The sequence below is a fragment of the Cnephaeus nilssonii genome (assembly GCF_951640355.1).
Source record: "Cnephaeus nilssonii genome assembly, chromosome: 10".
Classification (NCBI taxonomy): domain Eukaryota; kingdom Metazoa; phylum Chordata; class Mammalia; order Chiroptera; family Vespertilionidae; genus Cnephaeus; species Cnephaeus nilssonii.
Genome location: NC_137081.1, coordinates 29,296,015 through 29,323,648, shown reverse-complemented (window position 1 = coordinate 29,323,648; position 27,634 = coordinate 29,296,015). Strand labels below are relative to the sequence as shown.

At 39.7% G+C, this 27,634-nt stretch overlaps 1 protein-coding gene and 1 pseudogene across 19 annotated transcripts in view; both read left to right on the top strand.

Annotated features, from left to right (window-relative positions):
* TRIP12 (thyroid hormone receptor interactor 12) overlaps nucleotides 1–24,319 on the top strand; it is a 137,763-nt gene extending 113,444 nt beyond the window's left edge. For 13 of the 18 annotated variants that reach the window (XM_079783034.1, XM_079783030.1, XM_079783032.1 and 10 more), the window contains 16 exons: nucleotides 50–222; nucleotides 601–674; nucleotides 756–955; nucleotides 1,569–1,696; nucleotides 3,541–3,692; nucleotides 4,348–4,490; nucleotides 6,007–6,163; nucleotides 8,023–8,121; nucleotides 11,153–11,267; nucleotides 11,698–11,852; nucleotides 12,770–12,934; nucleotides 15,041–15,205; nucleotides 16,366–16,479; nucleotides 18,849–18,943; nucleotides 19,318–19,421; nucleotides 20,128–24,318. In XM_079783034.1, coding sequence (XP_079639160.1) covers nucleotides 50–222; nucleotides 601–674; nucleotides 756–955; nucleotides 1,569–1,696; nucleotides 3,541–3,692; nucleotides 4,348–4,490; nucleotides 6,007–6,163; nucleotides 8,023–8,121; nucleotides 11,153–11,267; nucleotides 11,698–11,852; nucleotides 12,770–12,934; nucleotides 15,041–15,205; nucleotides 16,366–16,479; nucleotides 18,849–18,943; nucleotides 19,318–19,421; nucleotides 20,128–20,324 — 2,236 coding nt within the window. In that variant the 3' untranslated portion in view covers nucleotides 20,325–24,318. Of the gene's footprint in view, nucleotides 1–49; nucleotides 223–600; nucleotides 675–755; nucleotides 956–1,568; nucleotides 1,697–3,540; nucleotides 3,693–4,347; nucleotides 4,491–6,006; nucleotides 6,164–8,022; nucleotides 8,122–11,152; nucleotides 11,268–11,697; nucleotides 11,853–12,769; nucleotides 12,935–15,040; nucleotides 15,206–16,365; nucleotides 16,480–18,848; nucleotides 18,944–19,317; nucleotides 19,422–20,127 lie in introns of all 18 variants that reach the window. The other 5 variants (XM_079783024.1, XM_079783027.1, XM_079783037.1 and 2 more) reach the window with 2 other exon arrangements.
* Nucleotides 24,320–24,960: 641 nt separating this feature from the next.
* LOC307106557 (large ribosomal subunit protein uL11-like) lies at nucleotides 24,961–26,703 on the top strand (annotated as a pseudogene). The gene has a single exon. The product of its transcript is annotated as a large ribosomal subunit protein uL11-like (transcript).
* Nucleotides 26,704–27,634: the final 931 nt, after the last annotated feature.

Below are 27,634 nucleotides of genomic sequence, written 5' to 3'. Positions count from 1 at the left end.
GTTGATTTTGAAAATAATAGAATAACTTTTTTTCACAAATTATCTTGAGCTTTTCTCTTAACAGAGGATCACAGGCTTTAAAATTTTTCAACACACACCAGTTAAAATGCCAGTTACAGAGACATCCAGACTGTGCAAATGTGAAGCAGTGGAAGGGTGGACCTGTCAAGATTGACCCCCTGGCTTTGGTACAAGCGATTGAGAGATACCTTGTAGTTAGAGGTACTCTTCATAATGTATGTTGTGTGTTTATATGTACATTTGGGATAAAATTAAGGAGTTTATAAATTATTTCCCTTCTTATTGCTTTTTCTATTAAAACCTAGCATCAAGAACTTGTGTTCCTGTCATTTATTTTATGTGTAGTATGTAGAAATGTGTTCAACGTAGTAGAGTTTGACTGCTTTACTTGAGTGATAAGTTAATTTTTCTTGTTGGAATATAGTAGAAATGACATTTTGTATTTGACACTTTTCTTACATCTTTCTGCTTTGTAGATCAAAGTGTTTTTCTAAGACTATATTAGCTTAAACGTAAATACAGGCTTTTCTTTGTCATGTAAAATTTGCTAGGAGTTTAACAACCTTCTTGGGTTTTTAGGTTATGGAAGAGTAAGAGAAGACGATGAAGACAGTGATGATGATGGCTCTGATGAGGAAATAGATGAATCTCTGGTAAGGTACTATTCCCACCATGTTGTCATGTATAATGTTCAGGGCCTATAGGTTAAATAGATTTTGTTTTGCTTCATTCAGGCTGCTCAGTTCTTAAATTCAGGAAATGTAAGACACAGGCTACAATTTTACATTGGAGAACATTTGCTACCGTATAACATGACTGTGTATCAGGCAGTACGGCAGTTCAGTATACAGGCTGAAGATGAAAGGGAATCCACTGATGATGAGAGCAATCCTCTAGGAAGAGCTGGTATTTGGACGAAGACTCATACAATATGGTAAATCTCAAAATGATTTTGTATGTTTGTTTGTTTTCACCTACTTCGACACTATTCGTGTATTTTGGAATTGATGGCTGACTTTCATAAGAAGAGGGGACCCTAAATCCTACATTTCATCATTAAAAGCCACTTCAAATATCTTGTGTGTGAGTGCATGTGGGTGCATGAGTGTGTATATTTATCTTCCTCATTAAGTCAACTAAATACAAAATGTATTCTTGGATATAATCATAGTTTATATATCTACTTTTCTAGATTTATTTCCAGTATTTAAATAAAACAAACATATTTTTGTAAGATGATGTTCCTTTAGCTATTAGGAATTGGGGCATCTCTTAATCTTGAGAAACATTTAGATGCAACTTTGTCTTGTTTGTGAATGTCTGCTACTTACATTTAAAGAGAGCTGTTCTTCTCAGAACTCCTAAGCTGGTGTTCTATGAAGCAGTGCCATTGGTAATTTTCTGAATCTGTAAGTAGGGAGAGAGAGAGAAGGTAGATCTCACAGAGTTCTCTGGTAACTCTAGTATCTGTGGCTTGCACTTTGGCCTTGTGGAATAATTTGCAGTTTTAATATCTGCTTTTGGTTTAACTATACCCATCCCTTTAGGTACAAACCCGTGAGAGAGGATGAAGAAAGTAATAAAGATTGTGTTGGTGGTAAAAGAGGAAGAGCCCAAACAGCTCCAACAAAAACTTCCCCTAGAAATGCAAAAAAGCACGATGAGTTATGGCATGGTAAGTTGCAATATGAAGGGAAAACTGCCATAGGTCAGTATCTTCCTGTCTTCATGGTTTTAAAGGAGTGATTTATTTGTATCCAGTAGTAGTAAAATCTTTGAGTATAACTTAGAAAAAAAAATGAAGTTACTGCCAACATTTGATGGCTTTTAATTGAACCCTTGACTTTAAAGTCTAGAACATGAAAACGTAAATATCTGCAAAATTAAATTTGGTAAGAAAATTGGGAAAAACTCATATTCTTTCCATGAAGAACTTATGTTTGCATGAAGGCTAGAACAAATTCAGTAACATAACACATTCACTAAAGAAGAGACTGATAATTGGCAGATGGGCCCTTAATTTTTATTGGCATTCATTATGATAGCATAATCCACTAATGTAGAAAGGAATAAAAAATTTTGCCAGGTATTATAATGGCCAATAGAGTGTAATATATGTAATAGCATCTCCCAAATGACTTCTTTTCCTTTACAGTATTTTCTTATTTAATTTTGCTGGTTTCCTTCCCCTCTCTTTTATATGAGAGTAACTAGAGGCCCGGTGCACGAAATTTGTGCACGGGTGTGTGTGTGTGTGTGTGTGTGTGTCCCTCAGCCCAGCTTGCACCCTCTCCAATCTGGGACCCCTTGAGGGATGTCCCACTACAGTCGGACATCTCTCTCACAATCCAGGACTGCTGGCTCCCAACCGCTCACTTGCCTGCCTGCCTGATTGCCCCTAACCGCTTCTGCCTGCCAGCCTGATTACCCCCTAACCACTCCCCTGCCAGCCTGATAGACGCCTAACTGCTCCGCTGCTGGCCCGATTGCCCCTAGCTGCCCTCCCCTGCAGGTCTGATTGCCCCCAAGTGCCCTCCCCTCCTGGCCCAGTAACCCCTAAACTGCCCTCCCTTGCCAGCCTGGTCGCCCACAACTGCCCTCCTCTGCTGGCCTGATTGCCCACAACTGCCTTCCCCTGCCGGCCATCTTGTGGCGGCCATCTTGTGTCCACATGGGGGCATCCATCTTGTGTCCACATGGGGGCATCCATCTTGTGTCTTGGAGCGACGGCCAATTTGTATATTACTCTTTTATTAGATAGGATGCTTTAGCATTTGTCCACATTCTCATTCCATGGGGACTCCCTTTATCAGGAATTTCCAAATACTGGTGTCAGTTGATGAAATTTTCCTGGTTTACATAAATAAGGGCATTGTAGGAATTATTTTTTTCATAAAGCCAAGTTCTTTTTAAAAAGGTCTTTGTTTTTAAATGTTTGTTTCTTTGTTTATGGTGATAAAGATTGCCTTTTTTATGCAATGATAGTGTTGTGATTCTTAATTCTTTTGCTCGGTTAAAGCAAATGGCAACAGTGTCAATCCCTCACTTATTTATTTTTATTTTCATGCTACTTGGTGAGATTTAAGAACAGAGGAATCACAACTCCTGCTTGGAATCTATCAAAGTCTACCCTGTCCTAAGCCTTGGATTAAATAACCAAATCTGAAATATACAGACAGTGTCTATAACAGTGAATTTAAATTCAAACATTTTGTCTTTACTCCTCTCTGGCTGTTTTATCGTTAATTATTATTTCTGGTATAAAGAAATGCAAACGAGTTAGTTTTTCTTCTTTATGATGTTTATTTGGGTATGGGAAGGAAAGTGTAAATTTCATAAACCTGGATGACTTATGTATAAGATTTTTAAAAAAAGTTCATGCTATCAATGCTCTACCAATAAGATCCAAGCGTTAAATCTTAACCTACAAGTACTATTTTAGGCATGATAAGATGGCACTGGCTCCATTGGCTTGGCCTTTCTAACTATAACACTTAACTTTGATCTTTTGCCCCCTAGATGGAGTGTGCCCATCAGTATCAAATCCTTTAGAAGTTTACCTCATACCTACACCACCTGAAAATATAACATTTGAAGATCCATCGTTAGATGTGATTCTTCTTTTAAGAGTTTTACATGCCATCAGTCGATACTGGTATTACTTGTATGATGTGAGTATTATTGAAGTTTTCCATGATGTGTTATTCATTACGTGTTATCTCATAGTTTCTGTCTAGTGATTTATGAATTTCCTGTTGTACTAGAAACAGAAACAGTGACTCAACTAAATGCAGGGATCCTGGCCCAGTGAAGTACAATGTACTCATCAGTGGGAACTTCTCCCCTTTTATTTCCTGGCCTAGTTTTTAGATTCGTTCTCTTGGCAGACTTGTGAATTGATTAAATTAAGCTACAGCATAAAATTGAACATACTTTTATTATAGTTAAAATTCTTTGTACATTTAACCCAAAGTTCATTTATCTAAGTTAAGATGTATATTAAGTAAAGAGTTGGGTGAAAGTTGAATGCGGCCTTTGATATTTATATAGTGTAGGGAAGAATGAAGGAGTTGGCCTTGCATAAAGCATTAATTCCCACATCAGTGATTGAGCCAGTACTCATAGCATGTGGGGGTTGAGGTGTTTCAGCTATGCATTATAGAAAGTCTTCATTTGTGTTAGGAAACAACAATGAGAAGCTGTATATTGTGTTTTGGAAACAAGTGAAATCTGGGCACTTTGTATACATATTTGGGGATGAAGGAAGAGATAGTGAATATAGTCCTGTTTTACTACATACTGACTTTTTTCTTAAACATTTTGCAGAATGCAATGTGCAAGGAGATTATTCCAACTGGTGAATTTAATAACAGTAAGTTGACAGCAAAAGCAAACAGGCAGCTTCAAGATCCTCTAGTAATCATGACAGGAAACATCCCAACATGGCTTACTGAACTAGGAAAAACCTGGTAAGACTACCACTTCTATAATAGTGGCCTTGGGAGTGTTATCATTGTGTTGGTCTTTATATTTTGTTACAGAAACAGTGTTTAGTAAACCTGTTTAATGTGTTTAGTAACATTGTCATATTTGATCACAGCTTGCTTACTAGTGTGGCTTTAGCATCCAGACAGACTAGGCAAGCTGGGACTAGTACTAGGTCTACTTGATTGTATATGTCTGCCTATATGAAATAGGAAAGTACACAAGGATATTTGACTGAAGAGATAAAAATCCTCTGCACAATAAAATCGGATTCCAAAGGTGGAATTGAGTGATTCTCTGATCCTGCTTGGGCCCACACCTATATTCTTGGAAACTATAGAACTGCATTGTCGGTATAGTAGCCACTAACTACACGTGGCTATTTACATCTAGATTAACTAAAATTAAATAAAATTAGAAATTAATGTTTTTAGTCACACTAGCCACATGCTCACATGGCTACCTGTATTGGACAGAAACAAATACTAAACATTCAGGTCATCACAGGAAGTGCTCTGGTAGCTCTGTGTTAAGAGCTATCAAAATCATACATCAGGAGGCAGTAGAACCTCTGTTACTGCAGCTGCCTTTTGCATCTTTGAGTGACTCAGAAATGCCAAAGCTAAGAAGAAAATCATGAACTAGTAAAGCCAGCATTTGTGTATATGTGGAATGGGGTAGGTCAGTGGTCAGCAAACTCATTAGTCAACAGAGCCAAATATCAACAGTACAACGATTGAAATTTCTTTTGAGAGCCAAATTTTTTAAACTGAAACTTCTTCTAACGCCACTTCTTCAAAATAGACTCGCCCAGGCCTTGGTATTTTGTGGAAGAGCCACACTCAAGGGGCCAAAGAGCCGCATGTGGCTCGCGAGCCGTGGTTTGCTGACCACTGGGGGGTAGGTTATTAACCTTGTGAAGTGGTGATCAGATTTTAAAATTGAGCTTTCACTAGTCATGTTATACTTCCTAAAGGTCTTTGGGTATATTATAGACAATTTTGAATAGACTTGATTTCAAACATAGAATTTTAATGGTTGAATTTCAGATTTCACAGTGAAAGGCTACTTAATGCATTATTATGTGATCACAACAAATTTCATACAACAACTAAGGAAATTCTTCAAAATTAGTTTACTTAGACCATTTTTTTTTAATATATATTTTATTGATTTTTCACAGAGAGGAAGAGAGAGGGATAGAGAGTTAGAAACATCGATGATAAAGAAACATCGATCAGCTGCCTCTTGCACACCCCCTACTGGGGATGTGCCCACAACCAAGGTACATGCCCTTGACCGGAATCGAACCTGGGACCTTTCAGTCCGCAGGCCGACGCTCTATCCACTGAGCCAAACCGGTTTCTGCTACTTAGACCATTTTTATTGGTCATATTTACAATTATTCTGTATCATATTAAAACTTGTTTCTAATACAGGGATTTTTTATGGTTTCTGATTCTAATTCAGATAATAAATTTATATCGCATCTTTTTACAGCCCATTTTTCTTCCCTTTTGATACCCGGCAAATGCTTTTTTATGTAACTGCATTTGATCGGGACCGAGCAATGCAAAGATTACTTGATACCAACCCAGAAATCAACCAGTCTGATTCTCAAGATAGCAGAGTTGCACCTAGATTGGATAGAAAAAAGGTAAGTTTCTCCCCCAAATTTTTAAAAATAAATCAAACTGAGCTTTTCAAAATAATGGGAAAACTAGAAATACGGTACATCTAATTATGCCTATTGGTTTAGAGGGCTGCCTTTGTCACAGTCATCTCTTTGCTTATCTTTTATTATCATCGTTTAGCCATATTTTCCTATAAGTCTCTTGGAACTGTGCTATCTATGATTCTTTTTCATTCTCCAGTTAGAGTTCTTTTTCTCAGTTTCTGAAATAATTTCTATAATTCTTTTATCTTTTAGTCTTCATAACTCTTGTGCCAAGGAAATATCTTGTCTTTTCTTAATGAGTCTTTCTTCCTTTCTAAATTAGGAACTCAAATTAGCCCCCCTTTTATAATTGACTGGAGGCCTGGTGCATGGATTTGTGCTCCGGTGGGATCCCTCGGCCTGGCCTGCAGGGATTGGGCTGAAACCAGCTCTCTGACATCCCCTGAAGGGTCCCAGATTGCGAGAGGGTACAGGTCAGGCTGAGGGACCCCACTAGTGCACCATCAATCAGGGCCAGGGAGAGACCATGGGAGGGCTGCAGGACGTGTCAAGCCCGTCTTGCCCAGTCCCGATCAGCTGGACTCCAGCAGCAAGCTAACCTACTTGTCGGAGCGTGTGCCCCCCCCCACCCCCATCAGTGCATGTCACAGTGACTGGTTAAATGGTCAAACGAATGGTCAGACACTTAACATATTAGGCTTTTATTTTTATAACTAGAGGCCTGGTGCACGCAATTCGTGCACTCAGGGGGAGGGGGTTCCTCAGCCCAGCCTGCGCCCTCTCACAGTCCGGGAGCCCTCAGACTAAGCCAGTAGTCCAACATCCTTAGCACTGCCGCAGAGGCGGGAGAGGCTTCCGCCACCACCACTGCTGCGCTCGCCAGCCAAGAGCCCAGCTTATGGCTGAGCAGCACTCCCCCTGTGGGAGCACACTGACCACCGGGGGCGGCTCCTCCGTGAACGTCTGCCCCCTGGTGGTCAGTGCACATCATAGTGACCTGTCATTCCGCCATTCAGTCAATTTGCATATTGGCCTTTTATTATATAGGATTGATCCCTTACTCAGTAGGTAGAATTAATCAGCTCTACTTTATTCCCTTAGCAAATTACTCCAATTAGAAGAGACTGAAACAAAATCCTTGATACATTTCATGTCCATAGACCAGTTAGCCCCCTGTGTTGCTGACTTTATCTTCCTGTGCTTCTAATCCAGCTCCATACTCATAGCCCTAAAACACACAGCTCTAAGCCATTTGCATCTGAGACCCAGTCCTACACTTATGCCAATACACTGCCTTTTAGCACTCGCTACTCATATCTTGATATGTGTCATTAGGATTGTGCTGGTAGACTTTGGAGATCTGCCAAGACCTTCCTGGTCCTCATGAATCTCATTAGTAAATGTTTGCAGTAGACTTCGTTAGATCTCTTCAGGTCAGAGCCAGTAGTAGGGTTTCCAGCTCACCTATCACCTCCATTCCTATTTCTTCATCATCTGCCTATTAGTGCACCCAGGGATATGTTAAGTTACTGCAGCCCTGAATTGCTTTGATGTTTGGCAGTGTTTCAGAGATCCTTTTCCAACTTGAATTTCCTGAACTTGCCATGGCCTCAAGATAAAAATTACACTTAAATCTAACTTCATGTATGTATGCCAGGAATGCTGTCCATGTTTATAGCAATGCAGCTGCTTCTTAACCTTTTCTGAGGGATGCTTTGCAAAAAATAAAAATAAATTTTTAGCAATTGAGTTAATTTTTTTGCACTTCAAGAAACAGCACCTATTTATTAAAGTGTAATGTGTGCTTATTTTCCTCACTTTTGTACTTTATTTTGTAGCGTACTGTGAACAGAGAAGAGCTGCTGAAACAAGCCGAGTCTGTGATGCAGGATCTTGGCAGTTCACGGGCCATGTTAGAAATTCAGTATGAAAATGAGGTGAGCTTTTGAGTTGAGACAGTTTTGAGCATGATTTGTGTCCTTGATAAGGTGTCATTAGAGTTTCTTGGTCCTGTGAAATTCTAAAAGACAATTGGGAATTATCTGACATCGAAATTTTTTAAAAAAACTGATTTACTAAGATATTATTTGTGTATAATAAATGTACACTTTTAGGATGCACAGTTGTAAGAGTTGACATATAGTATACAGTCTGTAATCACTACCACATCATGATAAAGAAAAAAAATCCAACCACCACCACAAAACATTCTCTTAGACTGCTTTACAGTCTTTGCCTGCTCTCCGTCCCCTGTCCCTGGCAGCCTTTGATCTGTTTTCTGCCCCTGTCGTTTTGTCCTTTTTTACAGTATCATAATATATGAAATTATACAGCGTGTAACCATTTTTGTTACTCTTCTCTCACTTAGTATAAGGCTTTTGAGAGTCAGCCATGCTATTGTTTCCTTTTATTGCTGAGTAATAGTAGTAGACCATTCATAGTATGTTTCATCACCAGTTGATGTACATTTGAATGTTTCATGTCATTTAATGTTTTAAGTTGTCTGTTTTGCCTATGGAAATAACAGTATTTGAATGAAGGAAATAAACTGTTTTGATCTGTGATTTCTACTTAGCATAGGAGTAGTATGCTAAAGGGAGAAAGAACTGACTTTAAAGCACCATCTTGTGGGTATCAGGTATTACTGCAGTTTTATTCATTTCTCTCTTGCTTCTCTCTCCTCTTTCCCCTCTTTCCTTTCCTCCAAGGCCCAGTGGAGAACAAAATGTACAAAGTCCCTACCGTCATGGGGCTTTTCTTTTAGTTTGGGGAGGTCCATACGCACACACACATACATATTAACGGCTATGAGATGAAGAAAAAGAAAGGAAAATAGGAAGATGGAGCATGATGGGGAGGGGACAGGGTGTTCTAAGGTGACATTTGAGCAGAAGAACTTCTCTAGCGAAAGAACAGACATGCAAAAGCCCTGAGGCAACATTCCTTTGGTGGCAAATGACTGTGGCTGCAGGGTGGGAGGAGGGATCATAGGACATGTGGGCAGTTTTTTTTACCTGAGCTTTTGCTTTGAGTGAGACGGGAAGCCTCAGAGGGTGTGGAAAGAATGATACAAAACTATGTTTTCTAAGGCTATCTCTTAGCACTGTGAGGATAGACTGTGAGATGCCAAGAATGCTGGTACAGAGACCAGACAAGAGATACTGGTGATAACAGTTTAGAATATGTTGTGAAGGTGGGGCAGGCTTAGTGTTTAATGATTGGTTGCAATGTAGAGAGTAAGACTGAGAAGAGCCACAGATGGCTCCCAGGTTTGGGTTGGAGTGTGGGCTGAATGCTGATGCCCTTCACTGCTATGGAAAACTAACAAAGGGATGGGATGGATTAGGAACACGTCACCAGGTTCCAACAGATCACTGTTTGGAAAGTTGAGTTAAACCTTTGGTGGACTGCACCTAATCTTTTAAGCTAGTATGGATACTTTTTAAAAGTAACTGTGATAATCCTATATAATGAAAGCCTTATATGCAAATCGACCAAGTGGCAGAACTACCAGTCACTATGACGCACACTGACCACCAGGGGGGCAGATGCTCAATGCAGGAGCAGGCCCTGACCGGCAGTGGCAGAGGGAGATGGGGCAGGCAGTGCAAGGCCAGGCAAAGCGGGTGCCTGCAGGGGCCCCTGATCACCACGCCAGTCACCCCACAGGTCAGCCCTGATTGCCAGCCAGGCCTAGGGACCCTACCCATGTACGAATTTTGTGCACTGGGCCTCTAGTGGTAAATAGTGCCCATTAGTTGCAAATACTGTACACATGAAATACAGCCTTCTTGACAGGACAGTGGCTAGATTTAGCCTATAGACTTTGGTATTAACTTGTTCTTAGTTGCATATCTAGCTTATTGTCTGAGCTGGTAGGACCTTGATAGAACATGAAGGAACATCTAGGCTGACCATTGCCTCAGGCTCACGTATCTCATGAAGGAAGCGTTTTCATTCACAGCTGGCTGTACAAGTATCTCTTAAGATACCAGTGTCCAGGATCAAAACAAGACCCACCTATTAAATCAGTGTCTTCAGCATGCGCCTACCCCCATGTGCATGTTAAACAGCTCTCAGGAGATCTCAGTGCACCATGGGCTTGAAAAGCACTGGTGTACTCCCTGAGGGTAAGTTAGCCCAGTGTGTGCTGGTATGGAATCAGACCTCCCCTTATTTGTGTTTATTTAACAAACCTCTGTTAAAGGCTAGTGTGTGCTCGGGCACTATAGCGGATACAGAAGTGAATTAACCATTTGTACACCATAAGCGTCTATAGACGCAAGCAGCGGACCTTTTTTAATCAAAATATCGTGGCAGTTAACTGGTTAAAGTTACCCTTGGGTGGGATATACAGGCATATAATGAAATGCTGACAGTGTAATATGATAAGTACTTAGTAGCTGAAATGTAAGTCCTAAGGAAAGGAGCAAAGTAACTGGGCAGATAAGGAGGCTTTTCCTGAGGAGGTGACATTTGAGCTGGTTTCAGAGTTACCATTCACCAAAGAGAGAATGGGAGACAGCCATATGCAGACCATGCCTTAGTCCGTGAGGGTAAGTTCAGACCATATAGGTTCTTAGGAGCTTGTTTCAAGATACCAATGCCCAGGCTTGAAATGACCCGCCCATTAAATCAGAGTCTTCAGGACATGCCCACCCCCCACATGTGCATGTTAAACAGCTCTCAGAACATCCCAGTGCACCATGGGCTTAACAAGCACTAATGTACTCTCTGAGGCTAAGTTGTGGCCATATATAGGAGTAGGAAATTAGAAAGGGTTGCTAGCTCTTATTCTAGATGATCAAGACTAAAGAAATAAAGTCAGGACAGCTGGAGAAATAATCTCTATTGCATCCTGATAGATATTGCCTGTTAGTATCCACATTGCCAAGAGGTTTGCAGGTTAAAAAAAGGGACAGTGCAAATTCTAAAATTTGAAATTGTTCTACTTTTATTCTTCTGTAGGTTGGTACAGGTCTTGGGCCTACACTGGAGTTTTATGCACTTGTATCTCAGGAACTACAGAGAGCTGACTTGGGTCTTTGGAGAGGTGAAGAAGTTACTCTTAGTAATCCAAAAGGTAATATTAATCTGAGTCTGTCAATTTGTGTTATTCAGATCAGGTAAAGGGTCCTTACAATTCATTAAATACTAGAGGCCCAATGCATGAAAATTCATGCACTGGAGGGGGGTTCCCTCAGCCTGGCCTGCCCCCTCTCACAGTCCAGGAGCCCTCAGGGGCAGGAGGCAACCCATCACACCTCTGCTACTCCCACTGCTGGCAGCGCAAGCCTCAGCTGGTCCTGGTTACCTGAGCCTCGGGCTGGCCCTGGAGGGCAGGCCTTAGCCTTTTTCTTATTTATCCATTAAGGGAGGCCCTTCCAGCTCTAGAGGACTTAATTAATCTTATTTTGTGAATATTGACTTCCTTAAATGTTCGGATTACCAGTTTTTGTTTTGTCTTGTTTTGGGAGAGAGCATGTAAAGTTTGGTCACTTGCTCATTTACAGGAAGCCAAGAAGGGACCAAGTATATTCAAAACCTCCAGGGCCTGTTTGCACTTCCCTTTGGTAGGACAGCAAAGCCAGCTCATATTGCAAAGGTTAAGATGAAGTTTCGCTTCTTAGGAAAATTAATGGCCAAGGCTATTATGGATTTCAGATTGGTAAGTTTATTTGCTTTTCTATAAATTTTTGTGTGCCTGTGTTATATGAAAGTGCCTAGTCCCATGTGCTTAATGCTGTATTTTAAAACAGTGCTATACAAACTTTAATGTGCATATGAATTACTTGGGGATTTTGTTACAAAAGCCAATTCTGATTCAGTAGTTCAAGGTTGAGGCCCAAGATTCTACATTCTCATACCAGCTCCCAGGTGATGCCCAAATGCCAGTCTGTGGTCCATGTTCTGTTAGAAGCAGAGGCTTAGAATCAGGCATGGTTTTAATGATATATTTCTTAAGTATTTGATATCATAGTTTTAGTTCAGTAGGAAAGCATGAGTATGTAATTAAACTTACAATAATTTGCCATTAGAGAGCTAGAATGACGATAATCCAAGAAAATCAGTATTCACAGAGTTTTGAATATTTCTAGACTTTCCTCCATTTCCTCTTCTCACATTTTATAAGATACTTTTCTCTGTATGTAGAAGACATTTTCATCTGATGTCAAATTCACAAGCTTACAATTTCACTGTAACTGAAGAATGGTCTGTTCACCAGTTATTATAGAAGTTCCATTTTCTTTTCTTTTAATAATCAGTTGGTTCTTTTAACTCTTTCCTCTAAACATCGCTTGATATTGAGCCCTTATGGAGACTATATGTCCATCATTGAAAAATTATTTTATTAGGGTCATTGTTTAAATGGAGTACTTAAGTATTTTTAAAATTTCATAATATCAGGGCCCCAGATTGAATTTAAATGGGGACTGTTTCATATAATGAGATAAATAGTCCTTAATACGGTTTTCCCCTGAGGATTATTTGACTTATTTAAATGACCTTTTGACATGTCAGTTATAGAATTGAGACAATTCTAGAAGCTGTGACTGTTAAAATATTTTGCATATTCCCTTTCAGGTGGACCTTCCCCTTGGCTTACCCTTTTATAAGTGGATGCTACGGCAAGAAACTTCACTGACGTCACACGATTTGTTTGACATTGACCCAGTGGTAGCCAGATCAGTGTATCACCTAGAAGACGTTGTCAGACAGAAGAAAAGACTTGAACAAGATAAATCCCAGGTAGGCTTACAAGATGAGGAAACCTCCAAATGGATCAGTTTCTTATTGTAGAAAGATGAGGTCTTTGTTAAGTAGTTTGTATTTGACACAGTTATTGTTATTTTAGAAGACTTTAATTTTTTTTTATCACAACTGAAATGTGATTTTATAGTGAGTAAAATGGCCTTTAATAATAGCAGTTGATGAGTAAAAGGCTTAATTTGCAAATACAATACACTCTTAACTGAAATCAAAGGCTCTTATTTGTTAAATTTTATATGGGTGTTGTGTATCTGGGCAGATATTATGTCAGACTGAATTCTTTTAGTAAGCATTTGAATCAATAAAACTGTTCTTAGGACAGATTGATTTTTGTTGTTTTTTGTGTTGTTTTTTTCTGAAATGTGGCTAAATTTAGGAAAAGTACATTTGTTTCTAAAGAGATTTCAGGATGATATCTTTAAAGATCATAGTGGCTGTGCACTATTTTTTGCTAACACATGTTAAAGTTTCTGTTAGAATTCATGGGTAATCTTGAGTTTTATATCATTTATATTTTTTACTAAAAAGTCATTTCACTCAGTCTGAGATTAGTAGTGGTTCTGTATCTGACATTAGAAGAAGGCAAAGTTGTATTTTTTTAAAAAATGGCAGAGACTCGGATAACTTATATTGGGCAGGTAAATCAACTCCCATTAAGAATAGAGAAGAGATTCTGTAGAGTGAAAACTGTCATATCTCTTAATAAAATGGAGAGGAACTTATAGTAGACAGGTGGGGGTTTTAGAATGCCTTTGTGTCAGGGAGGATGATTTGTAAGGGAATTCATCTTAGCTCCCATATTAATCGGTAGTTGGTGATTTTGGAGAAATAAGCTTATTAAGGGAAATAGCCAGATCTTTGCCAAGTCTATGTTTTCCATACAATATCTGTTTTCAGATTTTTAGAACCACTTAGGTTTACGCTTACCAACTTTGTAAGTTTTAAACTATTATAGTCTTATTTAGGATCGATTATCTTTTAGGTAAGTAATGGCCCAGGGATAGGAGCAAGGAAATAAAGTAAAATTATGGCATGTTCCAGGTGCCTTACAAACGTTAATTTATTTAATCCACAACAACCCTCTGAGACTTAGGTATTTCTGTTATCCCAGTTTTACACATGAGAAACCCAAGGCAGATAGGTTGAGTAACGTGCTGCCCAAGTTCACATACCCAGAATGTGAGAGCTGGAATTCAAGCCCAGGCTGCTTGATTTGGAGCTCACAGTGTCAAATGACTTAAAAATGATTTAATAATCAGTCTGTTTAAAATGACTGATTTTCTGCACTTGGAGGCATCTCCAATCCAGAAACCCATTTGCCTTATTTCTCCTGTAATGGATACCTTCATTTTCAGATAGAATTTGTGGTTTTGCCTTTTGGTCTTTCATGCTTAATTTAAAAAAAAAAAAATTATATTTTTATAAAACATAACCATATAATCTTAATCTTAAGCACTTTTTAAAAAAGTGAATAATACAAACTGCTTTTAATATTTGTTTATAGAGTGTGACTTGATTTTTTTTGTTGGAATCTTTTTTCACTGTAGTGCTATTATATGAATATGTATTTGTTATTCTAGTCCTGATTAAGAATCTACAGGATATTCTCTAGACTTGGACTTTGCAGAGAAAAAATATTTTTTATTACTAGATAGTGCATTGTTTGTACTTACTTGAATTTATATTTTCCTAACTATATTGTATTACTCAGTATTGGCTATATACATATATTGAATTCATTAAGATTTGCCAGGAATTTATGAAAAGTCTCCACACTCTTAAGTAGACCATTATGCATAGTATCTTGGCCTTTTTGAGAAATCTGATTTGAATATGATTAAATTGATAGCAAACATCTTATTATGAAGGAACACTCGAGATCTTGTTTCTCATATAAAAACAGTTGGAATCTGAAGTGATTAAGATTATTTTCTTTGTGATCTCGGTGACTTGGTCATGTATAGATTATGACAAGGAAAAATAGTCTAAGAGCTAAAAGAACCCATAAAATGTGTTAGCATGTCTTTTAGTTTATAAACATAATTGAGTGAATGACTGTACTTAACCCTCTCCCCTTTTGTTTAGACCAAAGAGAGTCTACGATATGCATTAGAAACCTTGACTATGAATGGCTGTTCAGTTGAAGATCTGGGATTGGATTTCACTCTGCCAGGGTTTCCCAACATCGAACTGAAGAAAGGAGGAAAGGATATACCCGTCACTATCTATAATCTAGAAGAGTATCTAAGGGTATGTAATAGCAGCGTCCTTTGGGGTAAAGACCATCTGTGATGATGCAGAGCTTTGCCTATGGCTACTGCTCTGAAGGTGAGGGAAGGGACCAGTCCACTAAAGCATGAGGTACCAGCCAGCTGCCTGCACGGACTGGTTTGAGACCTTTGACATGTGGGATCACTGCATGAAGTTGACTTTTTCAGCTTTAGCTTTGTTTGTTCTATGAGAGGACATATTGGATATTTCACAATGCCTTATAAAATCTTGAATTTGCTATTCTTAAGCTTAAATACTATCTGAGAAGATCACATTTTGTCACAGTTTGAGAAGAAATCAGAGAAAAGGAGTCATCCCTTGTGACTAAATTGCTATCAAGCCAGATTGCCTCTTTCACACACACACACACACACACACACACTCTCACTCGCTCACACATTTGTGGGTTTGATGAGGCTTTTCAAATTACCAATTCATGGTCCTTACCTATATACGCTGAATTAAGGAAAAATAATTTTATATTGAATACAAATTACATTTTAAATTACAACCCATGTAGGTCTTTATTGCTACTTTTTGAAAAGTTTCTTTTGGTTTTTCCAGACATTGAATGGAAAGAGCATTGTGTTCAAGATGAAATATTACCCTCCACCTAGCCACTAACTTAACTGTGGGATTTTAGATAGAACCTCTGAAAATTTTTAGCTCTGGTTTCTTCATCAGTTTGAGAGAGAGAGAAACGATAGTAGAGAACCTTAGATACTATTAACCTGCTGCTTTTCTTTCAGTTTACTAGTAAATGAAGCATTAACATCCAGATTAAGGTTCTCTGAAAATAATTTATAGTAATGTTTTTATTTTTATCTATTTCCAAATAGGTTAGTCAAAGTGATTGATGACTAGATAATGTTTGGGCCAATTACAGATGCTTTTTGTTACCCTTCAATTTTATGTGACTGCTTTTCTAGAGTGTGCCATTTGCTAAGTGTACATACTTAGCAAAGGGTTGGGTTCTAAGAACTTAACAGCATATAAAACTAAAAATTTCACATTTAAAACAGCAGTAATTGTTACTTGTCCTTTTTTTAATTTATTTTGAGTAATGTTTTACTGTACTTAGTCATGGGAAAAGATTTGAAATCTTGTCACAGTTTGTAAAAGATTTTTCTCTTTTGTAGCTGGTTATATTCTGGGCACTAAATGAAGGCGTTTCCAGGCAGTTTGATTCATTCAGAGATGGATTTGAATCAGTCTTCCCACTCAGTCATCTTCAGTACTTCTACCCAGAAGAAGTGAGTAGCTTATATCTAAAAGAAATGTTCATTTCTAGTTCTGTGCCTTAATTATCTTAGTGGGGTATTTCTGTGCTATTTAGTCAAAGACTCCACTGTTGCAAACAAAAAGAAGGTTGGGAGCAAGGAGTGGATCTTTGAGAAAGATAAGGCCATTTCCTGAGCAAGGAAAAACATTAAACATCAAATATAACAGTTTATACTGTATAAATAATATATATGAACTATATAAGTATTCAATGTAATATAAATATTAAATACTAGTAGCCCGTTTGCACGAAGATTCGTGCAATAGACCTTCATTCACCTGGCTGCCTGCACCAGTTTTCTGCCGGCACCGGGGACCCAGGCCTTGGCTGTGGCCACCGCCTTCTGCCTTCTTTCAGGGTCGGGGCTTGGCCCTGGGCGGTGGCCTTGGGCTCGGCCGCACCCAACATCCCTGCTAAGGATCGCAGGAGCCGACCCCCAGTGGTTTCCTGCGATCCGTGCAGGCTCCCCGCTTGTGCCCAAGGCCGGGAAAGCCTCGGGCGGCTTTCCTGGCCTTGGGCTCGGCCACACCCAGCGTCCCTGCTACCGATCGCAGGAGCCAACCCCCAGTGGTTTCCTGTGATCCGTGCAGGCTCCCCGCTGGTGCCCAAGGCCCAAGGCTTTCCCGGCCTTGGGCTCCGCCACACCCCAACGTCCCTGCAACGGTTTCCTGGTGGGCGTGGCGTGGTTGGTGGGCGTGGCTTGGGCGTAGCGAAGGTGCGGTCAATTTGCATATTTGTCTATTATAAGGTAAGATAAGGGAGTGGTGGGGTCCATGTGTGATTGAATAAGCATAGTATTGTTGTCAACTGAGACCTGGATGGTTGGTGGGGCATGGGACTTAGGTGTCTGTACTACTGTGGTTAGCAGGGAGAGCCATGGGTCCAGAGTAATGAAACTGACACTGAGGAGGTCACACTGTCTTTATTTGTAATTGTTTTTTATTGACTAAACTTCCTGGATTAGATGAGACTTGGTTTCAAGATTCAAGTTAGTCCTTGAAATTTTAAGGAAGTGTTATAAATTTATTAATTGCCAAATTCAGAGAATACTTTTGAGAATGGAAAATATGACTTTATGCATAGTTTTTCTAGCCATCTTAAAATGCAACATGAATCTCAAGAAACTACATGAAATGTCATAGAACCAGTCTAGAAGGTGTTAGGTTTCCCCAGTTTGCAAACCTTTTTATTTTATTTTTTTTCAATACTAGCTTTAGAATACACATTCATTGCTGGCTGAATCTGGAAATCTTTGAATAACAGCATTTTAATCTCATTTATTATTTTTATGTACATTTGGGTTTGGTAACTATTGAAGTATGTGGCTTCCCTAGCACTTTAACCTTTTGCATTCGGATGTCGAGTGTGACTCGACACGGTTAGCATTAGAATAAAGGAATCGAGAAAAAAGCAAGCGATTGCAAAGGGTTAAGGCACTAAATGTCACCTGGAATTGAAAACAGCAAGTGTTGCTCCTCTAATTGAATCCTGGTCCTCACTGCCTAGCTGTGTGACCAATCCAAGTAGTTGTACCTGATCTGACTGCCTTGTCTATAAAATTGAGATAACCTCTGTCTCACTGAACAGGATACCCGAAGTACCTGACAGTGAGTGACACGTAGTCGATATTAAATTTCATATGTTCTAAATTGGATTTTCTCAAAAGTATATAGTCATTCTGCAAAGGGGCAGTTAAACAAGAGAAAAGATGGTTTGATTTGAAACTGATGTTAGATTTTTCCAAGGACACAAAGGCATTTTTTGCTTTCTAACAATCATTCTGTAATGGATAGGTGGGTCCCCATACAGACCTAAACAACTGTATGGCATAGGCGTGCCTCTCTTTACAAAATGTGAAAAACTACCAATTTGCTATGTCTCATTTTAACTTCTCCCACTGCTCTCCAGCTCAGTAGTCTATCTCTTGGCTTCCCTTATTGAGTACCCTTGTGATTCCAAACGCAAAGATTTGTAAAAATCTCCTTGGTTAGAAGTATGTTATCAAGTTAAAGCTTCTAAAGAATCAATAAGAGGAAAACTTAAATCAAGGGTTTGTTTCAGATGTTTTGTTTGAAATTAAAGGCTTCTCTAGAACTTAGTCCCGACAAATGGGCAGAATTCCTATTAATGTGCAATGGAAGGGGAAATGGAATGTGTAAATGCATTAGAAGAGCACAGTATCTAAAGAGGTCCTAACAGAAGTCTTTGGTATGAAAATGATACTCTTCCTTACTACATTCAGACCTTTTCAGCATACTACAAAACAATATATGGTATGCACTTCAATCCTTTATACAGCTATTATCTTGAGTAATTCATTACCCTTATTTAAATGCACAGCTGGATCAACTCCTGTGTGGCAGTAAAGCAGACACTTGGGATACAAAAATACTGATGGAATGCTGCAGGCCAGATCACGGTTACACTCATGACAGGTGAGCGCTGGGGTCTGCCAGGGGTTCAATTTATAGCTTAGAATTTGGTAGTCTTGTGTATGTATATATTGTAAACAATAAAAGGGGGTATTTTATAATTTGTCTACATATTAAAGGAGGCTTTCTGATATTTATAGTAAAACAGGGATATCTGAACAATCCCACACAAATCTTAGTTATAACGGTAACATTCCACTTGAATTCTAGCTATAACAATAGAAGCAAATTTGATTTCAGGGTTCATTGTAATGTGAATTCATATGTAGTCATTCTTAAATTTGACAGTCTCTAGCTAATTGTGAGAGTTGGCAATGTGTTGGGATACAAATCTGTATTTTAATATGATGAAATAATATTATTTATTTCTGTTACAGTCGGGCTGTGAAGTTTTTGTTTGAGATTCTCAGTAGTTTTGATAATGAGCAACAGAGATTATTTCTCCAGTTTGTGACAGGTAGCCCGAGATTGCCTGTTGGAGGTGGGTACACTGTTGATGCCTGACATTGAGTCTAGCTATAACTCTCTCTGTGTGCGTGCGTGCGTGTGTGTGTGTGTGTGTGTGTGTGTGTGTGTGAACTTCAGTACCAAAAGCAGGATATTCTTTATTTATTTGATTTACAGTGCCTCGTAGTTATTCCAGTATGGTAATTTTTCTCAATTTTTGGTTTGTTGGGTAATTCATTAACAGATATAACTGGCAGGAAAACTCGTAGAGATTTATCTTAAACACATTGAAGTAGGATTACTATACACTATAATGCTGCTTTTGACATTTGTACATTATCAGGTGAGAAGGTATTCTGAAGTGTGAATGTTCAAAGATGAGTCCTAATATACTCATAGGTATGAGTTGGTACTCTGTTTTAAAAGTTAGAAGATATAAGGAACTATTTGCCTTTGTGTTATACTATGACTTTTTATAGTAAATAAAGCAGATGTCAGGTTCCATGCACTAAATGTATATTGAATGTGTAAATTTAATTGCCAAGGAAGAAATAGTGTGTGGTAATGTTTTCTGATAGTCGTGTGTGTGGTGATGTTTTCTGATAGTCGTAGCATAAACAAGGTATGGCTGTCATTCCAGCCTGACTCCTCTCATGGCTAAGAAAGTGTTCTCTGAGCTGGCTGTTGGCATCCTGTACACTTACTGAGTCCCTGGTCTCTCTTCCTTCCCTCTAAATTAGGCTTCCGGAGTTTGAACCCACCCTTGACAATTGTTCGGAAGACATTCGAATCGACAGAAAACCCAGATGACTTCTTGCCCTCCGTAATGACTTGTGTGAACTATCTTAAGTTGCCGGACTATTCAAGCCTTGAGATAATGCGGGAAAAACTGTTAATAGCAGCAAGAGAAGGGCAGCAGTCATTCCATCTTTCCTGATTACACCGAGAAATGCAGTGTCTGCCTGTTACAGCAAAAGAAAACAAATCATGATTTCTTTTCTAAATGTATCACCTGAGTCAAGGAAACATGTTACTCCTTCTTGTTGTAGGAAAAACGGCTTGCAGATGATAAAAGAGACACTTGGTTGATATTCATTAATGGCCCCATGGACTTAAAGTGATCAGGCCCTAAACCATTGTTGTGATGAGGTTTCTTTAGCAAGTTCTTGTTTAAATTATCATTTATTTGATGAGTGAAGTTTTTAACTTGCTTTGCTGTGTGAAATTTGAAAAAGGGGATGTTTTTCCAGGCTGAAACAATAAATGTCGCTGTGCAGTTTAATTCTGGGCTGTGTGTATCCATCTAGCTAAGTCTGCAGTATTGTTTCCTCCAAAGATAACTCTTGTACATAAGTACAGACATTAAAGCTCACGCTTATTTGACAGATAGTTTAGTAGGTTAGCTCTGTGGTTTTCACTTCCGTCTAATTTTCTCTCCCCATTCATGCATTGTCTGTGCAGTTCACACAGTTTTTTTGTATATGACACTCAATTGTTACATTTTTCATTAGCCATGGGCTTTTGTTGTTTCATGTTCCCTTAAGATAAAATTTAAAAGTCAAAACTTGACCTATACTGTCAGTATAATTCAGCCTTTGTAACTGGATGGACTTTTCTTAGAGCTTAGTTTTAATATAGTTGTAGGGTATTACTTGCTGGCTTCCTACCAGTGACACACTAGGAATGTTTACATGGTGATTCCAGCAGCCACAGCCCCTGGAGCAGAGGCAAGGAAAGCTCATTCATTCATTTCTCTTGTGTAGGTTACAAAGTGTACAGCTTGGGCCATCCAGTATGTATTAGTCTATGGCCAGAGCATTTTGAATTGGTGTAAAGTTTCAAAGAAAACAAGTTTTATTTCCCTGTTGGAGTAAAATAATTTTTTTCTCCCATGTTCTTGTTTTAAGTTTTTGTTCATAGTCTGTCTTTCTTCCACTTTCCTCACCCCCTCCTCCCAGCGATAACTTGGGACAAACAGTTCAGCCTTTGTCTCCACACAGATAAAAGCACCTGTAAGCAATGCTCTGTCCAGTAGTTCTATGTGCTGATTTCTCAAATCTGCAATAATCCATCAGGCTAATGTTTCTACCTGAAAATAAATAATGTTTGCTTCACCTTTTTGTTTATAGTTCTGTGCTGTATGCATAACTTGTGTAGATGTATTTCTATGAAGTAAATTGTTACATCTCCATGATTCCGCGTCATGGCTGATTTTGCTTTTCAAAGATTTTATAATAGCAGCTTGAAGAACGTAAAATGTGGAGAGAAAATGGGAGGAGACTCCTTCTTCCTAAGGTTTAAAATTAAGCCTGTTGCATAAATTTGAGAGAATTTCCATAATTCGAATTTTTTAAAAATGAGAGATGAGATCTTTTTTTTTCTAATTGAACTTTGAGAAATCAATTTTCTTTTGTTTTACTGACTGTTCCAAAGTTTTATTTAATTGATGTAGAAACTCCTTTGTTCCCCATCCTACCACTGACAAGAAACTGAGTGGCTTGTTTTATTTTGATGACTGTCGTTTTCCACTTAAATGGCCTTATGTGGAGCATCCCCCAGTGGGTGCTCATCCCCACGTGGCGCATCCTTCACACTAAACTCGAGCAGTGACCTCTGTGAAGTGTGAGGAGCTGTAAGAGCTGCTCAGGGGCCTGTCTCCCTGGTCCCTGCAGAGGCTCTGACAGGTGAGAGCAGCTGTACCTTGACATGGAGGAAGGGGTGGCATTTCTGCAGCTCTGATACAGCAGAGGAACTAAGCTGTTTAATCAAGCAGAGCTAGGTTAACGAAAGAACCGATTTGTTTTCGACTGTTCTGACACTTTTTACAAACTAAGCACAAAGATTTTTATGTGAACATAGCATTTTGTTCTTTTTTTTAATCAGGGTTCTGTTAAAATTTAGACCTGTGTATAAACAAAGTAATGTCTCCTATTAAAATATCTGTATTTGACATTTTATTCATGTTGTGGCCCTGACAGATTTGCCCTCATTGATTCACCGTCTAATGAGTACCTATGATGGCTTTTGAATCCAATTCTGGAGCTTGAGTGTTTAATAAGAGTTGGTTATTATCTGTTTAAACACTCAGTCTTTACCCTACACTTTCCTCAGCAACCCTTGGTTAATTAGGAGCAGGAAGACTTCCCCATTGTAAAGCAATCTCCCTTGGCAGAGATCTTAATATTGCATCGTAGGGAAAATGTATTCTATTTCATTTGCTATTACTCCAGTTATGCCTTAAATTTATTTGCTTAGTAATCCTATCAACAAGCACTAATTTTTAGATATCCTTTATACACGTAAACAGTTGGATAGTGACCTAATATTCTGTTGTCCTTTAATTTTGCTGAGATGAAGTCAGTCAGATGTTGGGCAGCTAACACCAAGTATGTCGTGGTGTGTTCGACAGTGACTGGTTTAATCTGCTTTGTATATTTTTATTGGAACTTTCTTTTTAAGAAGGAAGGGAGAGGGAGTTACATGTAATTCCATCCCCCCTCCTCCCTCCCCAAAGGGAATTGTAAGGTCTAGGTAGTCTTAATTGGGGACAGACATGGAGAAAGTTGTAGATACCTTAGCCCAGTGGTCGGCAAACTGCGGCTCGCGAGCCACATGCGGCTCTTTGGCCCCTTGACTGTGGCTCTTCCACAAAATACCACGTGCGGGCGCACACGTACAGTGCAATTGAAACTTCATGGCCCATGCGCAGAAGTCGGTTTTCGGCTCTCAAAAGAAATTTCAATCGTACTGTTGATATTTGGCTCTGTTGACTGATGAGTTTGCCCACCACTGCCTTAGCCTAATTCAGCAGAAACCTTAAACACAGCCACGCATAAGGGTACAGATTTCTCTCTTCCTGTTCCTCAGCTCTGGTGTCCTGTGTTTATATTGGTAAACTTCCTCTCACCTTCACAGTTTATAAAGAAGGTAGTACCCAAAGTCCCTCTTCTCTGCATTGGACAACACTTCAGTATGGAACTCCAGAAGGCTGTGAACAGCCTGAACTTCCCTAGGGCCACCTGTGCATAAAGTCCCTAAGACTGAGTGACGAAGCCCCAACTTCTGCATCTAAGAAATTAGGTTCAAGTCTTGGTTTTCCACAGGAAGGATTCTCGCCAGCGAATTGAAGGTTTGTCTTCCCTCTGCTTCAGCAGGTTTTGAGGCTGTGCTCTGTGCTCCCGATTTTTGTCAGTGAGTACAAACTCAGGAAATGGCGATGTTGCTGATATTCCAAGAAAAAAAAAAGTTAAGAAAGGAGACTTACAGGGGAAAGACATGTTAGTGCATTCAGAAACCACGCCCTTAGAGGGTATTCTGGATGCTAGTGTCCATTCCCCTTTAGCAAAGATGATCAAACTTTGCATCCATTTATCTTGGTCTGGATTTTATGACCGTTTTTCCCTACTGTAATAAGAATGTTGTTTGGAAATGTCATATGCTGTATTTCTAACTCTGAGAAATGCTCTTATATGGGTTTTAGGTCTGCCACGGCAGGAGCTGGCATGCCAGCTCAAGGGTAACTAGTGCCAGATCACTGAAAATGCTTCCTTTGTTACCTCAAAAGAAAAAGATCCCAGACAGAATATAGCATTTATATTTCTAGAAAATGGAGGGTTGACTGTTTTCTAAGAACTTGAAGTAAATTCTGGTGCAAGGAAAAGTTCTTAACTCTAAAGACTTACTTGCATAAAGGAAACATTCTTTAATACTGGAAGAGGTGGTTTTATTTTTACAACAAGCCTACTCATGACCAAACCTATAACCAATTGCTAATCTCCTGTGTAAAGCATTTTTTTCTCTCTGATCTGAAACAGTGATTTATATGAACTGTTGGAATAATGGAACCTCAAACTACAGATGTGTATGTAAAATTGCATAAATGCACTGACTTCCTTCTCCCTGGATATATTTTTAATAAACAGCGTTATCCTATATGGTCAGTTTTATTAAATCATGCACAACTAGAGGGTTCTGAGTAGTGGTATGCTTGCATGGGTGGCTTTTGGAAAGCTTCCTGTTTTGGTAAGTGCCAGTAACCTTATTTTTTGGAGGCAGATTATGGAAAAGGTTGTAGGAGACAAATATATTCAGAGAGGTGACCCTAACGCTTGCTTGTTGGTGGAGAGGTTTATACTTGGGTGTAAGATAGTCCCGGGAAGTGGTGCCTTTGGGGTTGGGAGATGCCTGTCAATGTGCAGAGGTAGTAGAGCCTTAGCTTTCATGACCGGCTGCTCCAGAGCAGTCTGTTTCACTGGAACAGAGTGGAATTAACTTAGGAAGCAAGGGAGGTGGATTTTTTTTTGAGTGATTATTAAATTTAGGGGTGTTTATTTTGGGGGATGGAGTTACTCTTTTTAAGAGAAATGAAATATATACATATATGTATACAGATACCCACCATACATGTATATGCATGCATACATACATGTTCTAAAATAAAGAATAATTTGTTGATTTTTAGAGGAAGGGATAGAGAGAAACATCAATGTGAGAGCACAACATTGATCGATCAGTTGCCTCCTGCACACCCCGTTTTGGGGATCAAGCCCACAGTCCCGGCATGTGCCCTGAGGAAAATCGTACTGGCAACCTCCTGTTGCACAGGAAGACACCCAACCAATCAAGTCACACCAGCTGGGGCCACACATACATTCTTATATATTGTCTTGGTATAACTGCCTAAGGATAAAAGCATACTTTTCTCTTGGTCTGTAAAGTGACTTTAAGTCACAGATGAAAGGGACTGCTAAAGCCAAGCCCATACAAGATAGGCATGTACATAAAGTTGTCATTCTTGCAATGTTGCCAATTTGTGTGGGAGCTGAAAAGCTCATTTTTGGTTGATGCAATGATATGAATCCTGTGTTCCCGCCCTGAGATGATGCCATCCTACCTATTCAAGGAACTCCCAAGTGAGCAGGCAGCCCCCAGAAACCCCAAATGCATATTTTGTTCTCCAAGAATTGGCCTTAGGAGTTGGGCAACCTTGATAGACAGCTAAGGTGTTTGTATCTCAAATACTCTGTTGTGGCTTCATGGCCCAAGCACTCGTGGGTGATGGCACTCTGGCAATTCAGGTTTCAGGGAGAGATTTTAATGTCCGCTATGTGACTAAGATGCATTTACTAGAATTTGCATTATTGCCCTGCTGGTGTGGCACAGTGGTTGAACATTGACCTAAAAACCAGGAGGTCACAGTTCGATTCCCAGTCAGGGCACATGCCCAGGTTGGCTGGATCCCCTGCAGGGGGTGTGCAGAAGGCACCCAATCAATGAATCTCATCATTGACGTTTCTATCCCCCCCTCTCCCTTCCTTTCTAAAAGTCAATAAAAATGTATTTTTGAGATTGCTTAAGGGACAGGTCTATTTGCATTGGCTGGTTGTTACATGGGTGGTTGCCATAAAGAAGCAAGTTGTTTGAAATGATTGTCTAAAACAAAGTGATGGGAGGAAAGCCCCATGTGCTCCATTTGGTGTTCCCTTCTCAGTGAGGGGTTGGGGCCTCTGTTAGACCCGTTCATCCAGTCAGTTCTGTTCTATTCCCAAAGTGTGTCCTGATCAGTCACTATAGTGAAACAGAGTATCCAGCTCTCAGAATCCCGGCGTGGTGAGAACTTGTGCAGAGCCTTGTCAATACATGTGGTGTTTTCAGCTTTCGACCTGCAGGAGGCTCAGGTGCACCTTTCTTTGGTTGTCCCCAGTCCGGGTTCATCTGACACCAGCTGCCTCCACCATGCCGCTGAAGTTCAACCCCAACAAAATCAAAGTTGTATACCTGCGGTGCACTGGTGGGGAAGTGGGTGCCACGTCTGCCCTGAGCCTCAGTTGCCCCCCTGGGCCTGACTCCGAAAAAGGTTGGTGATGACATCACCAAAGCAACCAGTGATTGGAAGGGTCTGAGGATTACATGAAACTGACCATTCAGAACAAACACAGACCGAGGTGGTGCCTTCTTGCCTCTGCCCTGATCATCAAAGCCCTTCAAAGAGCCTTCCAAAAGACAGAAAGAAGCAAAAAAAAACATTAAGCGGAAATATCACTTTTGATGAGATTGTCAGCATTGCCTGACAGATGAGGCACCGATCGTTAGCTAGAGAGCTCTCTGGAACCATTAAAGAGATCCTGGAGACTGCCCCGTCTGTGCGTTGCAATGTTGATGGCCGCCACCCTTGCAACATCATAGATGATATCAACAGTGGTGCAGTGGAATGTCAGGCTAGTTCAAGAACTACAAAGGAAAATGTTTCCATTAAAAATTATTTGACAACCAAGAAAAAAGGTCGTGGAGCAGGAAGAGCCCTGGCCATTTCCTAGCTAGTCATGACTCTTATTCTCTGCATTTGTCATCCTAGGGCCGTGGTTGGCAAACTGCGGCTCACGAGCCACATGCGGCTCTTTGGCCCCTTGAGTGTGGCTCTTCCACAAAATACCACGGCCTGGGTGAGTCTGTTTTGAAGAAGTGGCATTAGAAGAAGTTTAAGTTTAAAAAATTTGGCTCTCACAAGAAATTTCAGTCGTTGTACTGTTGATATTTGGCTCTGTTGACTAATGAGTTTGCCGACCACTGTCCTAGGGATATGTTTTAATATTAATATTTTTACAGTCTTGGGTGTGATTCTTCAAAATGTCTTCCAGTATTTCTTGACAAAGGCATATGAGCATTTTGATTGGCGCATTGTTCCTGGCTGTTGTAGAGCACAGGGCTTTCCTGGCTCCTGGCTCTGATAGCAATAGCTTCCTCTAGTGATGGTGACAATGCAGAATGCCTCCTCATACTTTGAAATATTACAGTGTTGTCCCCTGGCTGAGTGTTCATGTTTGCAGCTTTGGAAAGCATTCAGATTTTATACTCAGCCAGTCATTGTAGTTAATAACAAATCACAACTTTGTAGAACTTATGAACAGGCAGGCACAAGATAAGAAGAGATAAATAAGTACACATTACTTATTTAGCCAGTGTATTTTTATCCCTGTTTTATTGATTTTTTGAACATATTTTTTTTTATTGATTTTTTACAGAGAGGAAGGGAGAAGGATAGAGAGTTAGAAACATTGATGAGAGAGAAACATCGATCAGCTGCCTCCTGCACATCTCCTACTGGGGATGTGCCTGCAACCAAGGTACATGCCCTTGACTGGAATTGAACCTGGGACCCTTCAGTCCGAAGGCCAACACTCTAGCCACTGAGCCAAACCAGTTAGGGCTATCCCTGTTTTATATATAAGAGGTTAGGAGACTTAAGGT